Here is a 14,716-nt window from a genome sequence, read left to right as displayed (position 1 = left end):
GATCCATCTCTACCTCCTCCTGAAGTCCCCAGCATCACAGATGCCAGACTTCAGCCAATTCGATTCACTCCGTGTGGTATCAAGAAACGACTGAAGGCACTGGCTACTGCAAAGCTATGAGCCCTGACAATGTTCTGGCAATAGTCCTGAAGACCTGTGCTCCAGAACTTGCCGCGCCCCTAGCCAAGCTATTCCAGTACAGCTACAACATTGGCATCTACCCTGCAATGTGGAAAATTGCCCAGTTATGTCCTGTACACAAAAAGCAGAACAAGTCCAACCCGGCCAATTACCGCCGCATCAGCCTACTCTCAATTATCAGTAAAATGATGGAAGGTGTCATCAACAGTGCCATCAAGCGGCACTTGCTCAGCAATAACCTGCTCAGTGACGCTCAATTTGGGTTCCGCCAGGGCCACTCAGCTCCTGACCTCATCACAGCCTTGGTTCAAACATGGACAAAAGAGCTGAACTCAAGAGGTGAGGTGAGAGTGACTGCCCTTGACATCAAGGCAGCATTTGACCGAGTACGGCATCAAGGAGCCCTCGCAAAACTGAGGTCAATGGGAATCGGGGGGTGGAAAACCCTCTGCTGGCTGGAGTCATACCTAGCGCAAAGGAAGATGGTTGTGGTTGTTGGAGGTCAATCATCTGAGCTCCAGGACATCACTGCAGGAGTTCCTCAGGGTAGTGTCCGAGGCCTAACCATCTTCAGCTGCTTCATCAATGACCTTCCTTCAATCATAAGGTCAGAAGTGGGGATGTTCGCTGATTGCACAATGTTCAGCACCATTCGTGACTCCTCAGATACTGAAGCAGTCCGTGTAGAAATGCAGCAAGACCTGGACAATATCCAGGCTTGGGCTGATAAGTGGCAAGTAACATTCACGCCACACAAGTGCCAGGCAATAACCATCTCCAACAAGAGAGAATCTAACCATCACCCCTTGACATTCAACGGCATTACCATTGCTGAATTCCCCCACTATCAACATCCTAGGGGCTACCATTGACCAGAAACTGAACTGGAGTAGCCATCTAAATACCATGGCTACAAGAGCAGGTCAGAGGCTTGGAATCCTGAGGTGAGTAACTCACCACCTGACTTCCCAAAGTCTGTCCACAATCTCCAAAGCACAAGTCAGGAGTGTGATGGAATACTGTCCACTTGGGTGCAGCTCCAACAACACTCTCGAAGCTCGACACCATCCAGGACACAGCAGCCAGCTTGATTGGCACCCCATCTACAAACATTCATTCCCTCCACCACCGATGCACAGTGGCAGCAGTGTGTACCATCTACAAGATGCAATGCACCAAGGCTCCTTAGACAGCACCTTTGAAACCTGCGACCTCTACCAACTAGAAGTACAGGGGCAGCAAATACATGGGAACACCACCACCTGCAAGTTCACCTCCAAGTCACACACCATCCTGACCTGGAACTATATCGCCGTTCCTTCACTGTCGCTGGGTCAAAATCCTGGAACTCCCTTCCTAACAGCATTGTGGGTATACCTATCCCAAATGGACTGCAGTGGTTCAAGAAGGCAGCTCACCACCACCTTCTCAAGGGCAATTAGGGATGGGCAATAAATGCTGGCCTGGCCAGCATCGCCCACATCCCATGAATGAATTTTAAAAAATTAAAGATAGGTATAGTTACAATGATGTGGTCCAAGGTCTCGCTGTATTTTCACCAATCTGCTCTACAGAAGTTCCATTGCATCCTCCTTGCATTGTTGATGACTGGAAGGCAAAGGCCACTAAATGAGCGATGGCCTGTGTTGATTATGTGGAAAGTCGACCAGGACTAGGCACTGTGTGCTTGTTGAGGGTGACCATCAAGGGAACTGACCCAGCACAGGTTAGGTGACTATTTCCAACCTCATCTGGCTGAATGGAACGTTGCTTGAGATTGTGCATCAGGGTGAAGTAGTTTCTGGAGGCCCACTGTAGGAGCTGTTCTCCATCTCAGTCAGGTACTGAGTAACCACAGTCAGCGTGGAGGCCATTGAAGTCTCCCACGTAGATGGCTGGGTGAGGCAGTGTTGGCAGAACTTGCTGTTCCCAGCTGGCACTTGGAGGCTTGTACATGTTTGCAATATGGAAACTGCCGATCCAAATTCTGTCACAGAACATGGTTGATGACAGGGCGGCTGCATCGGCAGTGTCGGATCGGACATGGGTGCCATAGCTGTGTTTAGCATGAGGGGACTTACACAATAGGTCAAAGCCTTTGATGTAACAGTGACCTTCAGTTCTAATATGGGTCTCTTGTAGGCAAATTATGTCAAAGGAGTGTTGGGTGGCAAGACATCCAATGCGATTTTGCTTGGCAGCCGATAGGCCCTCAACATTAAGCTGTAAAATTCGGAGAGCATATCCTATTGCCATCAAGCCAGAGGGTTGCTCAGTGTTGAGACTGGTGGTTCTGGGGTGACTGGTGTTACGCCACAATGTTTTGTTGAATGATAATTTTCTTTAATCCACTGACTGGAGATCTGAATTTGTTTTTTTTTTCAGCTTGTATTTTAAAAATACAAGCTGCCAGCAAAGTCATCCTTTCAGCTTAAGATGATCACCTAATTTGCAAATCTGGTTCCTATTTGCAATGTGTCCAACAATGCTTGCGAGGGGAGAGATGAAATGTCTGCTAAGTCCCCAGCAAGAACCAAGACCCAGGAAGTTTAAAGGAACAACCTGTTCTCGCAGCAAAAGGAAGAAATGCTGCTAACTGCTATAATTGAATCACTGAGTGTCATGTGAGGAGCCCCTCTGGTTTTAAGCTTTTATTTTCTCTGCAGCACAGGAGAAGCAACTGGACTCTGATATGAGCAGACCTTAAGTCTCTCTCGCTCTCTCCATTTCAGCTTGAAAGCTTTCAAATCCTTTTTGTTGACTGACCACCTTTGCATACTCCAGCTACAATCTGAAACCCCATTGGAGGGAATCATCTATATTGCTATCTCCAAGAGACTCACCGAGCCAGTCATCCACTTCTTCAAACTAAAAGTCTCAGGACCACTGAATTCATCTAGAAGCCAGCTGAATCACCAAACTTCACAGACTGTATACCTTTTTTATGGACTCTAACTCAACCAATCTACCTTTCCTCACTGTGTAACTTATTTGAGTGTGTACATCTCTAGTGTGTATGTGTGAGTGAAAGTTGGCGTGTTGTTTAGTATTTTTATTCAGTTTAGGTACAATAATGTTAACCTCTTTCTTTGTCAACTCAAGAAAACCTGTCCAATTTGGTTCTTGTTATGATCATAGCAAATAAGTAATCAAACACCGACTGAATTGGCCAGTACATCCACTTTAAGAAAGAATTAAACCTGTTGCGGTCAAACAAGGAGAGGGAGAAGAGGGAAGCCCTTCGATCCCTCCTCACTTGACCGTAACACTAGGATTCTGCAAGAGAGCTCTTTCGGAGTCCTTTAATTTTCTCTTGAAATTCAGTCTGCTGGTAGGATCATTTGCTTCCCCAGGGGCCTTGGGTACTGACGGGGGGGATGCCACATGAATGCTGGCATAAGACTGGCACATGCAGTGACTGTAATGGCCAGTTACGGTTTGAAACTTCACTTCACACTCTTCCAAGCATACTGCAATGTTGGCCAAGAGGGACCTTGTGCAGTGCCATTATCACCAGCCAGAAAACATGGGGTTGGTTGCTGGGGGATTCCATCACTTTTTCTGCAGATTTATGCCTGTGTCTTTCATTTCCTTTGCTGTTGTTTTGCCTGTCTTAGACCCCTGCCTCTTCAGACTTGGCAAATGCCACTTATAGGTTGAGATGTGTTCCACGGTTCTCAACACTTTTTGTTTCTCTGTTGTGACACTTCTAATTGCCTTGCCCCTTTAAATTTGAATTGCATGCAGTTTTCTGCCCCCAACCCTTCTGTGCTTCCTAGACCCATTCAAATCTGCACCTGAAGTCATGTTGTCTAATTGACCTGGGAAAATTTGTAGTAAACACATATCGGTTTGAGTTTGCCTAAAACTTGCCAATAAGCATTCTGTAGTTTGGCAGAATGTGGGGTTTCAAATCATAACTGGCCATTACAGTCACTACATGTGCCAGTCTTATGCCAGCATTCACGCTGCATCCCCCCGTCAGTACCCAAGGGCCCCTGGGGAAGCAAATGATCCTACCTACTGGCTCACTGGATTTCTTTGAGTGGGGACATCTTTTCAAATGGGAGAAAGTAAAGGCAGCTGGGGAGGGGCAGAAATGGACACAAACCGATGAAGCTGTCAGATTGTCATAAAAAGCCAATTGGTTCACTGATGTCCTTTAAGGAAGGAAACCTGCCAACCTAACCCAGTCTAGCCTAAATGTGACTCCAGTCCCATACCAGTGCAGTTGACTGACAGTTAATTGCATTCTGAAGTGACAGCCAGTGAAACAGCTAGGGTGGGAAATGAATGCTGGATAGAAAACTTGCTTCATTTGTGTCAAATTAATGCTATGTTCCTGTATTCAATTGAATTGCTCCATTGCATGATCTTGTTAGTTGGATAACTTGGAGTATGATAGTATAATAATCTTCAGCTGTCCCAATTTCACATGTTGAGTGCATATTGGAAAATTGGACAGCTGCTGATCAAAAGATCATGGGCAATGTGTACTTGATTTTCCGATTGTCATTACCAGCCTGTGAAGTTCTGCTGTGAGCACTGAAGGTGAAAATGAAGTGCTTGGTTGGGTTTTGAATGTCTCGCAAATATTTAACTAAGCTGGACTTCGAATATGAGTTTTATTCATTGAAAAGGAAAACAAAAATATAGCTTATTCATTCTCTTCCTGATGTATCTTCCCTCCTTCTATAGGTAGAGGGGAATTAGGATGGTCAAGTCTTATTTTATTAATGCGCTTCCTTCACTAACTTCTCAGGCAGCACAATTGAGTAATATTGGTAGGGAATTATTCATGTTGGCTTTGGCTTGGTGAATATATTCCCAGTTAGGTATTGCATGTTTTAACTCTTGAGTGGGGGTACAAAGAACAAAGAAAATTACAGTACAGGAACAGGTCCTTCGGCCCTCCAAGCCTGCGCCGATCCAGATCCTCTATCTAAACCTGTCGCCTATTATCTAAGGGTCTGTATCTCTTTGCTTCCTGCCCATTCATGTATCTGTCTAGATACATCTTAAAAGACGCTATCGTGCCCGCGTCTACCACCTCTGCTGGCAACGCGTTCCAGGCACCCACCACCCTCTGCGCAAAGAACTTTCCACGCATATCCCCCCTAAACTTTTTTCCTCTCACTTTGAACTCGTGACCCCTAGTAATTGAATCCCCCACTCTGGGGGAAAAAGCTTCTTGCTATCCACCCTGTCTGTACCTCTCATGATTTTGTACACGTCAATCAGGTCCCCCCTCAACCTCCGTCTTTTGTAATCTTGCATGTGGCAGCTGCAGCATTTATTCTATTAATCATATTGAGTTTCTGCCTAAAAGGTTTAAAGAGCTATTCAAAGGATTTCCTATCCAGTTAGGCTAAAACACTCATATCCAAATCGCATACATGCCAACAAAGTGGTCTATACAGACCTTGCCCAAGCATAACAGAAGTTACCATTGCCAGCTAAGTCGTGACTTTAGAATAACCAAATATGCATTTATCTGCACTTCGCAAGTGTTGTCATATTTTCTGATTACAAGCACAGGAGGATAAAACAGATAGATAGAAATGTACACTAATAGCTTTTTGAACTGAGAGCTGCTAAGGCAGGCTTTCACCCAGACTGAGCAGATTAGGATGCAGAGGAGCAGTTACAAGTTAATCTTGTAAAAGCTAAGCGAGATAACCCACCGATGTGGGGAAGAATAGCGTATTCATTATTTTGTAAATTATGTGATGACAAGTTGCACTGGTTGAATTCAGTGAGCCTGATCATAACTACTGCTGCTTTTATGTTCACTTGCTGTCAACTTAATATTTTCTTCTGGCCTAGTTGCACTAAAAGTGTAAAAAAAAATCAGTCTGCTGAAAGATTAGAGAAACATGAAAGGGTGAATGAAAATGTTACAATGTTCAGTTTAGATTTCAAGGGGATATATTGTTACAACCCCTGGGTTACACTATTATATAAGTAGATATTGAACAGTGTGAGTCAACTCCACAACATGAGGATTTACAGAATGCAAAGGTTCCCAATCTGTTTTTGCTGAAACTATTTAAATACATTCATGGTCCATGCCTGCTCTCTTTTTAAGAAACAGTATTTTTGCATAATTCTCGTTGGTTAAATATAGCTTGTAACCAAGCATATTTCAGCAGTTTCATCACTTTAACTGCTTTAATCCTGTATCCTTACACTTCTGATTTTTGTGAAATAAAATCATATCATTGGAACAGTGGCCAGGAAATTGCTTGAATCTGCTCCGCCTCGTAGGCGTTGCTTTGCCGGAAGTGTAGCATATACCCCACTTCTGGTGAAGTAACACCAGCAAAGCTTGAGCAGTTCCGATGGATTTCCGGTAACGAAGCAAATTCACTGGGTCTGGTGTCAGGTGGTTTGAGGTTAGAAAGAGTAATGAATTGTTGGGTAATTTTGGAGGAGCAACATGTGGGTTGTTGGGGGGGTGGGTGCACTATTTATTTATTTCTCCTGCAGCGGGACCCTAGATCTCATGAACACTTGAAAAATAAATTTATACTGCACAGAGGTACAGAACAGAAGGCAACCTTTTTTTAAAACTGAACAAAACACATTTAAACTAAGGAGTATTGAAAATGCCTGTAGGCTGGTGTTTGAATGCAGGAGTTCCCTCAGTTTTGGAGAGTCTCGAATTGTGCTGACAGTGAGGGGAGGGCTACAGCACTATCAATGGAAAAATGTGTATTGCAGCCAATCCCTATCAGTAAATTACAGCTAGCATCCTCTTTGTCCCCTTGGTTTGGAAATGTCTGATTTATAGAACCGATTGATGCCACTGAACCCAAGAAGCATCAAAGGCAGACCCAAATTTACAATAAAACAATGCTGAAAATACTCAGCAAGTCTGTCAACATCTGTGGAGAGAAACAGATTGAACCTTTCAGGTCAATGACCTTTCATCAGAAACATCAGTTATGATGAAAGGTCGTTGACCTGAAACATAAACTCTGTTTCACTCTCCACAGATGCTGCCAGACCTGCTATTTACAACATTTTCTGTTTTTATTTCAGATTTCCAGCATCTGCAGTATTTTGCATTTGTCCCAAATTTATATTGACTGATTATTGGATATTGAGAGAAATTACCTAAAGAGATCTGACTACCAGCAGCATCTGCTCTGTTTTCACATCTTTTGGGTGGAGTTGGGGCAGTCATTTCATGCTGTTTAAATTGGCTTCAAGCTTCCATATCCAGCCAACAATTAAGTGGGCCTGCAATCAGTATTCTTTCATTGTTCCGTTTCTTTCCTTTCAGATCCTGGGTCCAGCCAGTTTGGCTTTTCTGAGATCCATCTTGGATAAAATTTCAGCCAATCAGCAGAATATTTTGAAGTTTATTGCCTGCAATGAAATTTTTCTGATGCCAGCCACAGTCTTTATGCTTTTAAGGTAATGTATCTTAAGTAGGCCTATCTGGATACTTTTGCCTCTGTAAATTTAAATTAAAAGTCCATTTGCTATTTGAACAGTCGAGCTATTTGCATATATGATGTGTAATATGGAAATAAACAGTTGGGATGGATGAAGTACTGTGTAATCATTTTGTATTCTTCCACTTTTAAAGTGGCAATGGAAGCTTGCTGCAGCCTTTCATTTACTACCGATTTCTTGTACTCCGATACTCCTCTCTCAGAAATCCCTACTGCCGGTAAGCATTTTTAGTGTTTTTACAGATGAATTGGCTAAAGATTTTGCAAATACTAATCTAAACTGAAATCAATCCCTGGGCTTGCTGTAAAATATTTAAACATAAAAATTGATTTTTCAGGTGCACATGTACAAAATATACCGCTAATAGTTAGATTCACTGTAAAATATCTCTGACCCTGATCTAAAAGTGCCAACTGTAACACTGTTACAAACTCTGGCTTTTTAGGAATAGCGATATTACTGCTGACTATTCTTCCAGAGTACTCCTTATCAGGTCCCTTGCCCTTCATGGTGTATATCAATGATTTAGACTTAAATGTAGAGGGCATGATTAAGAAGTTTGCAATGATCCAAAAACTGGCTGTGTGGTTGGATAGGAAGAAAGCTGTAGACTGTAGAAAAATATTAATGGACTGATCAGGTGGGCAGAAAAGTGGCAAATGGAATTCCATCTGGACAAGTGTGAGGTAGTGCATTTGGGGAAGGCAAACAAGGCAGGGGGCTACACAATAATTGGTAGGATACTGAGAAGTGTAGAAAAACAGAGGAACCTTGGAATGCATGCCCACAGATCCCTGAAGTTACCAGGACAGGTAGATAAGGTGTTTAAGAAGCATACAGGATATTTTCCTTTGTTAGCTGAGGGATTGAATGTAAGAGCAGGTTATGCTTGAAGTATCTAAAACATTAGTTAGGCTGCAGCTAGAGTACTGCATACAGTTCTACTTGCCACATTACAGGAAGGATGTGATCACACTAGTGGGGGCACAGAAGAGATTTATGAGGATGTTGCCAGGAATGGAGAATTTGAAGTATGAGGAAAGATTGGGTTGTTTTCTTTGGAACAAAGGAGGCTGAAGGGAGATTGAATTGGCATGTATAAAATAATGAGGAACCGAGATAGGTCCTTCCTGTCCACTCTATTTCCATTGAGAGGTGTCAATCACCAGGGGCCTTGGATTTTAAGTAATGGTAGAGGATGAGAGTGAAGTTGAGAATTTTCTTTCACCAGGTGATAGTCGGTGTCTGGAACTCACTGACTGAAAGGGTGATAGAGGCAGAAACCCTCATCACATTTTAAAATGTACTTGGATATGCACTTGAAAGGCTATGCACCAAGATCTGAAAAGTGGAATTGGTGGGGGGGTGGAGAAATAGTTATTTTTCAACTATTACAGACAAAAAGCACACAATGGTCTCCTTCTGTGCCGGAAATTTTTATCATTCCTGTGAGTAATGGTTACTTGTAGAATACTCGTATCTGAAATTCCTGAGTGCTGTATCCAATTCCATAATTGAGGATTAGCATCGTCTTTATTTCATTGAGTGTAAATTAGAATTAGAATGTTACAGCGCAGTACAGGCCCTTCGGCCCTCGATGTTGCGCCGACCTGTGAAACCATCTGACCTACACTATTCCATTTTCATCCATATGTCTATCCAATGACCACTTAAATGCCCTTAAAGTTGGCGAGTCTACTACTGTTGCAGGCAGGGCGTTCCACGCCCCTACTACTCTCTGAGTAAAGAAACTACCTCTAACATCTGTCCTATATCTATCACCCCTCAACTTAAAGCTATGTCCCCTCGTGTTTGCCATCACCATCCGATGAAAAAGACTCTCACTATCCACCCTATCTAACCCTCTGATTATCTTATATGTCTCTATTAAGTCACCTCTCCTCCTCCTTCTCTCCAATGAAAACAACCTCAAGTCCCTCAGCCTTTCCTCGTAAGACCTTCCCTCCATCCTAGTAAATCTCCTCTGCACCCTTTCCAAAGCTTCCACATTCTTCCTATAATGCGGTGACCAGAACTGCACGCAATACTCCAGGTGCGGTCTCACCAGAGTTTTGTACAGCTGCAGCATGACCTCGTGGCTCCGAAACTCGATCCCCCTACTAATAAAAGCTAACACACCATATGCCTTCTTAACAGCCCTATTAACCTGGGTAGCAACTTTCAGGGATTTATGTACCTGGACACCAAGATCTCTCTGTTCATCTACACTACCAAGAATCTTCCCATTAGCCCAGTACTCTGCATTCCTGTTACTCCTTCCAAAGTGAATCACCTCTCACTTTTCCGCATTAAACTCCATTTGCCATCTCTCAGCCCAGCTCTGCAGCCTATCTATGTCCCTCTGTACCCTACAACATCCTTCGGCACTATCCACAACTCCACCGACCTTAGTGTCATCCGCAAATTTACTAACCCACCCTTCTACACCCTCTTCCAGGTCATTTATAAAAATGACAAACAGCAGTGGCCCCAAAACAGAACCTTGCGGTACACCACTAGTAACTAAACTCCAGGATGAACATTTGCCATTAATCACCACCCTCTGTCTTCTTTCAGCTAGCCAATTTCTGATCCAAAGCTCTAAATCACCTTCAACCCCATACTTCCGTATTTTCTGCAATAGCCTACCGTGGGGAACCTTATCAAATGCCTTACTGAAATCCATATACACCACATCCACTGCTTTACCCTCATCCACCTGTTTGGTCACCTTCTCGAAAAACTCAATAAGGTTTGTGAGGCACGACCTACCTGTCACAAAACCGTGCTGACTATCGCTAATGAACTTATTCTTTTCAAGATGATTATAAATCCTGTCTCTTATAACCTTTTCCAACATTTTACCCACAACCGAAGTAAGGCTCACAGGTCTATAATTACCAGGGCTGTCTCTACTCCCCTTCTTGAACAAGGGGACAACATTTGCTATCCTCCAGTCTTCCGGCACTATTCCTGTCGATAATGACGACATAAAGATCAAGGACAAAGGCTCTGCAATCTCCTCCCTAGCTTCCCAGAGAATCCTAGGATAAATCCCATCTGGCCCAGGGGATTTATCTATTTTCACACTTTCCAAAATTGCTAACACCTCCTCCTTGTGAACCTCAATCCCATCTAGCCTAGTAGCCTGAATCTCAGTATTCTCCTCAACAGCATTTTCTTTCTCCACTGTAAATACTGACGAAAAATATTCATTTAATGCTTCCCCTATCTCCTCTGATTCCACACACAACTTCCCACTACTATCCTTGATTGGCCCTAATCTAACTCTAGTCATTCTTTTATTCCTGATATACCTATAGAAAGCCTTAGGGTTTTCCCTGATCCTATCCGCCAATGACTTCTCGTGTTCTCTCCTTGCTGTTCTTAGCTCTCCCTTTAGATCCTTCCTGGCTAGCTTGTAACTCTCAAGCGCCCTAACTGAGCCTTCACGTCTCATCCTAACATAAGCCTCCTTCTTCCTCTTGACAAGCGCTTCAACTTCTTTATTAAACCAAGGCTCCCTTGCTCGACAACTTCCTCCCTGCCTGACAGGTACATACTTATCAAGGACACGCAGTAGCTGCTCCTTGAATAAGCTCCACATTTCGATTGTGCCCATCCCCTGCAGTTTCCTTCCCCATCCTACGCATCCTAAATCTTGCTTAATCGCATCATAATTTCCTTTCCCCCAGCTATAATTCTTGCCCTGCGGTATATGCCTGTCCCTGCCCATCGCTAAGGTAAACCTAACCGAATTGTGATCACTATCACCAAAGTGCTCACCTACATCTAAATCTAACACCTGGCCGGGTTCATTACCCAGTACCAAATCCAATGTGGCATCGCCCCTGGTTGGCCTGTCTACATACTGTGTCAGAAAACCCTCCTGCACACACTGGACAAAAACTGACCCATCTAAAGTACTCGAACTATAGTATTTCCAATCAATATTTGGAAAGTTAAAGTCCCCCATAACAGCTACCCTGTTACTCTCGCCCCTGTCGAGAATCATCTTCGCTATCCTTTCCTCTACATCTCTGGAACTATTTGGAGGTCTATAAAAGACTCCCAACAGGGTGACCTCACCTCTCCTGTTTCTAACCTCAGCCCATACTACCTCAGTAGACAGTTAGTACCCTGTAGATCTTGTCCTGCTATCAGTTGCTTTGAAATGGACAGCTCGGTTTAGATTGAGAGAGGGTTTCTGTCTTTATATGTTCCCTACGCCAATTTTATCCACACCTGAACGCATTCGCTCTTTGGGTGTGATTAGCCTCCACTACCCTGCGTTTCTATTATCAAAAGGTAAAATGTACCTCCTCATACCCATCACTTTTTATTTATTTTACACTCATAGGAGACATTCTTGCAGAGGAGTAACTGTTAAAGTTGGAAGCAAGCTCTTATCTGAACTTTTTCTAGTCCTTGCTGTTAGCTTTTGTTAATTATATAACTTAAAAAATAATCCTGAATCCTTCCTAAGCTGTTTCTAATTCTCTCAATTGTGTTTGGTATGCAGAACTCTCTTTTCAGAGCTGAGAATGCTGTTGCAGCATTTAATCATGAAGCCTGTCTGCCCGGGATTTTTGCGAAACATGTGTCTTAACTGTATTTCTTTTGTAAGCCGGTTGGCTCCCACCGCAAACTGAAGTGAGCTGCAAACAACAAATCCTGTGTGAAAGATGAATAAATATGCTGAGCAAGTGGTATCCATGTTAGTTGCTGTCAATCCCAGATATATTCCAAAAGCCTCTGTATTTTTGTAAAGACCTCTTTCATATGAGATTTTATCTTGTAGACTGAAACAAAACTGAAATTCAGTTTTAAAAGTTTTTTGTTAAATTGCTTAACTGAGATGGTCAGCTAAGATATTGGACAGCTAAAATGTTAGTATTGGCTTTTAAAAAAAAAAAATGATGTAATTAGATAATGATGGTCAACTCAATATTTAGTGAACATAGGGAAAGAAGGAAGATGTCACCAAAGGTCTTGTGCACCTGTTGGATGTTCATGATATATTTTGTTGTTTGTACCTAGAGTGACCTCAGGTACTGGTACCTGGTTAGAATATGGTTTTTCAATTGACTGAGTGTCTGGGTTACAGATCAAAGACTCTGTGCACCCTGAAGTGCTATGTGCAAAATCAAGCACCAATAAACTGAAATTGGATGCAGTGTTGCACTCTACTAAGATGTCTATTTGCCAGTTAAGCAGAATTCCCAGTCGACAAGCTTACCAGAATTACTTTGGACTGGCATGAATTAAGAGTCAGATTATGATAACACTCTGAGGTAAATATTACTAGAGTATGAGCTACATTTTGTGCTGGGGTCATTGCAGAATAAAATATGTAATATAAACTGGGCATTGAGCACTTCCAGCCTCTCCGAATGGATCCTGAAATGTGTTAGGTAAAGTGTTTCACATTATCTTCCTGAAAAAGATCGAATGTTGATTTATGGCAGATTTTCAATATTTGAATGATGTATATTATCTTTAATGCATGTAACTTTATCCCAGTGATTGCACTGAAATGATTCCTTTATAGTTGGCAAATCTTTTCATCTTTCCTGTGAGAACCTGTATTGGTACAGAATGTTCACAATAATGAAATTCAAGCTAAATTAGCTAGTAAATTTAAAAATAAACTTTTTGTAAATTATGTTTGAAGTTTCATACTTTGCAAACCAAATATTTATGGAACCAATTTCTCATCCCTACAAATGCAAGAATGACTGTGATACTGTTGTGTGGTATTAGTTTTTTTTAGATTTCTGTTCTGTTGTCCTTGCTCTGTATTGTAGGAAATTTTATTGACTGAAGTTCCTGTACCTAATAAAGCATATCACTAAAGTGGCTGTATTATTTTCAATAATCCAACTACTAGCATGTGATATAAATATTCTTGCGCTCTTCTGGTTTATTTTATAGTCAAGAGTTCCATATTGTCATTAACACATTTCAGTTTTCCTGTCGTCATGTCTTCTGTCAGCGAAATCAGATATAGAAAGTTTTTCTACTGAACCAGTACTGACTAAATTTAGTGAAATGTTACCAGTTATTGGATATTGCATCACAGATTTATTAATACAATAATAAAGATTACATATTTCATAATTTGATTATTTAAACTACTTTACCTTGGATGTTTTGAGCACAGAATAGTATTCAGACCTGCTGTTCTTTAAATCTCTTGCCTCACTGGCTTGTTCAGATACCTCAGACTTCCCTCCATTAGAGAGTGCTCACATCTATAGAATTTAGTTACATTTAGAAGCTTTAGTATTTCCCTGCACTACAGGTAAAATGAATCCTCATGGTACTAAGCTGACTCTGCTAAGGCAGTTATGTAGCCAAACATCATTGCCTAGATTTTCCAACTGGTGTTACTTTAAAATAATGCTCATTTAAAAAATCTGAGCACTAAAGAGTTTTACAAGTTAGTAATATGTGATGAAATTACATTGCTAAAGCATAAGTTTTCAATCTTGCAGTTGGAGGCATTATCTTGGCTCTCTGTCTCGTACCATGTGGTTGTAGGACTGTGGTGTAATTGAGAGATGGTGTGAGCGATTTGCATGACTTAGCTTGGAGCAGCTTCTTTGTTTATGTTTTCAGTTGACCTTATCAACTCAAGAAACTGTCCATGCATATGTGCATCTCAGTAACTGCCATCCTCACACCGCACTAGTATTATCACTTATACATACAAACATATGAATTAGGAGCAGGAGCAGCCACTCAGCCCCTTGAGCCTGCTCCGCCATTCAGCAAGATCATGGCTGATCTGATTGTAACCTTCCCTCCTACCCCCGATAACCTTTCACCCCCTTACTTATCAAGAATCTATCTACTTCTGCCTGAAAAATATTCAAAGACTCTACTTACACCACCATTTGAGGAAGAGTGTTCCAAAGATTCACAACCCTCAAAGAAAAATTTCTGCGCATCTATCTTAAACGCCTTAGTTTTAGACAGTAGATTGTACAATACGGGGACAGATCCTTTTCGCATCCACCCTATCAGGATCCCTCAGGATCTTGTATGCTTCAATCAAGTCGCCTCTTGCTCTTGGAAACTCCAGCAGATACAAGCCTAGACCGTCCAA

At 42.2% G+C, this 14,716-nt stretch overlaps 1 protein-coding gene across 2 annotated transcripts in view; it reads left to right on the top strand.

Annotated features, from left to right (window-relative positions):
* tmem33 (transmembrane protein 33) overlaps window positions 1-13,512 on the top strand; it is a 60,949-nt gene extending 47,437 nt beyond the window's left edge. For both annotated transcript variants that reach the window (XM_068036264.1, XM_068036256.1), the window contains exons 6-8: window positions 7,430-7,563; window positions 7,739-7,822; window positions 12,128-13,512. In XM_068036264.1, the coding sequence (XP_067892365.1) occupies window positions 7,430-7,563; window positions 7,739-7,822; window positions 12,128-12,257 (348 nt within the window). In that variant the 3' untranslated portion in view covers window positions 12,258-13,512. The remainder of the gene's footprint in view (window positions 1-7,429; window positions 7,564-7,738; window positions 7,823-12,127) is intronic.
* The last annotated feature ends 1,204 nt before the right edge of the window (window positions 13,513-14,716 follow it).

Source organism: Heterodontus francisci, chromosome 1, assembly GCF_036365525.1.
Source record: "Heterodontus francisci isolate sHetFra1 chromosome 1, sHetFra1.hap1, whole genome shotgun sequence".
In the NCBI taxonomy this organism is placed as follows: Eukaryota; Metazoa; Chordata; class Chondrichthyes; order Heterodontiformes; family Heterodontidae; genus Heterodontus; species Heterodontus francisci.
Note: the sequence above shows the minus strand (reverse complement) of the source record. Positions and strands in the feature narration are given on the sequence as shown.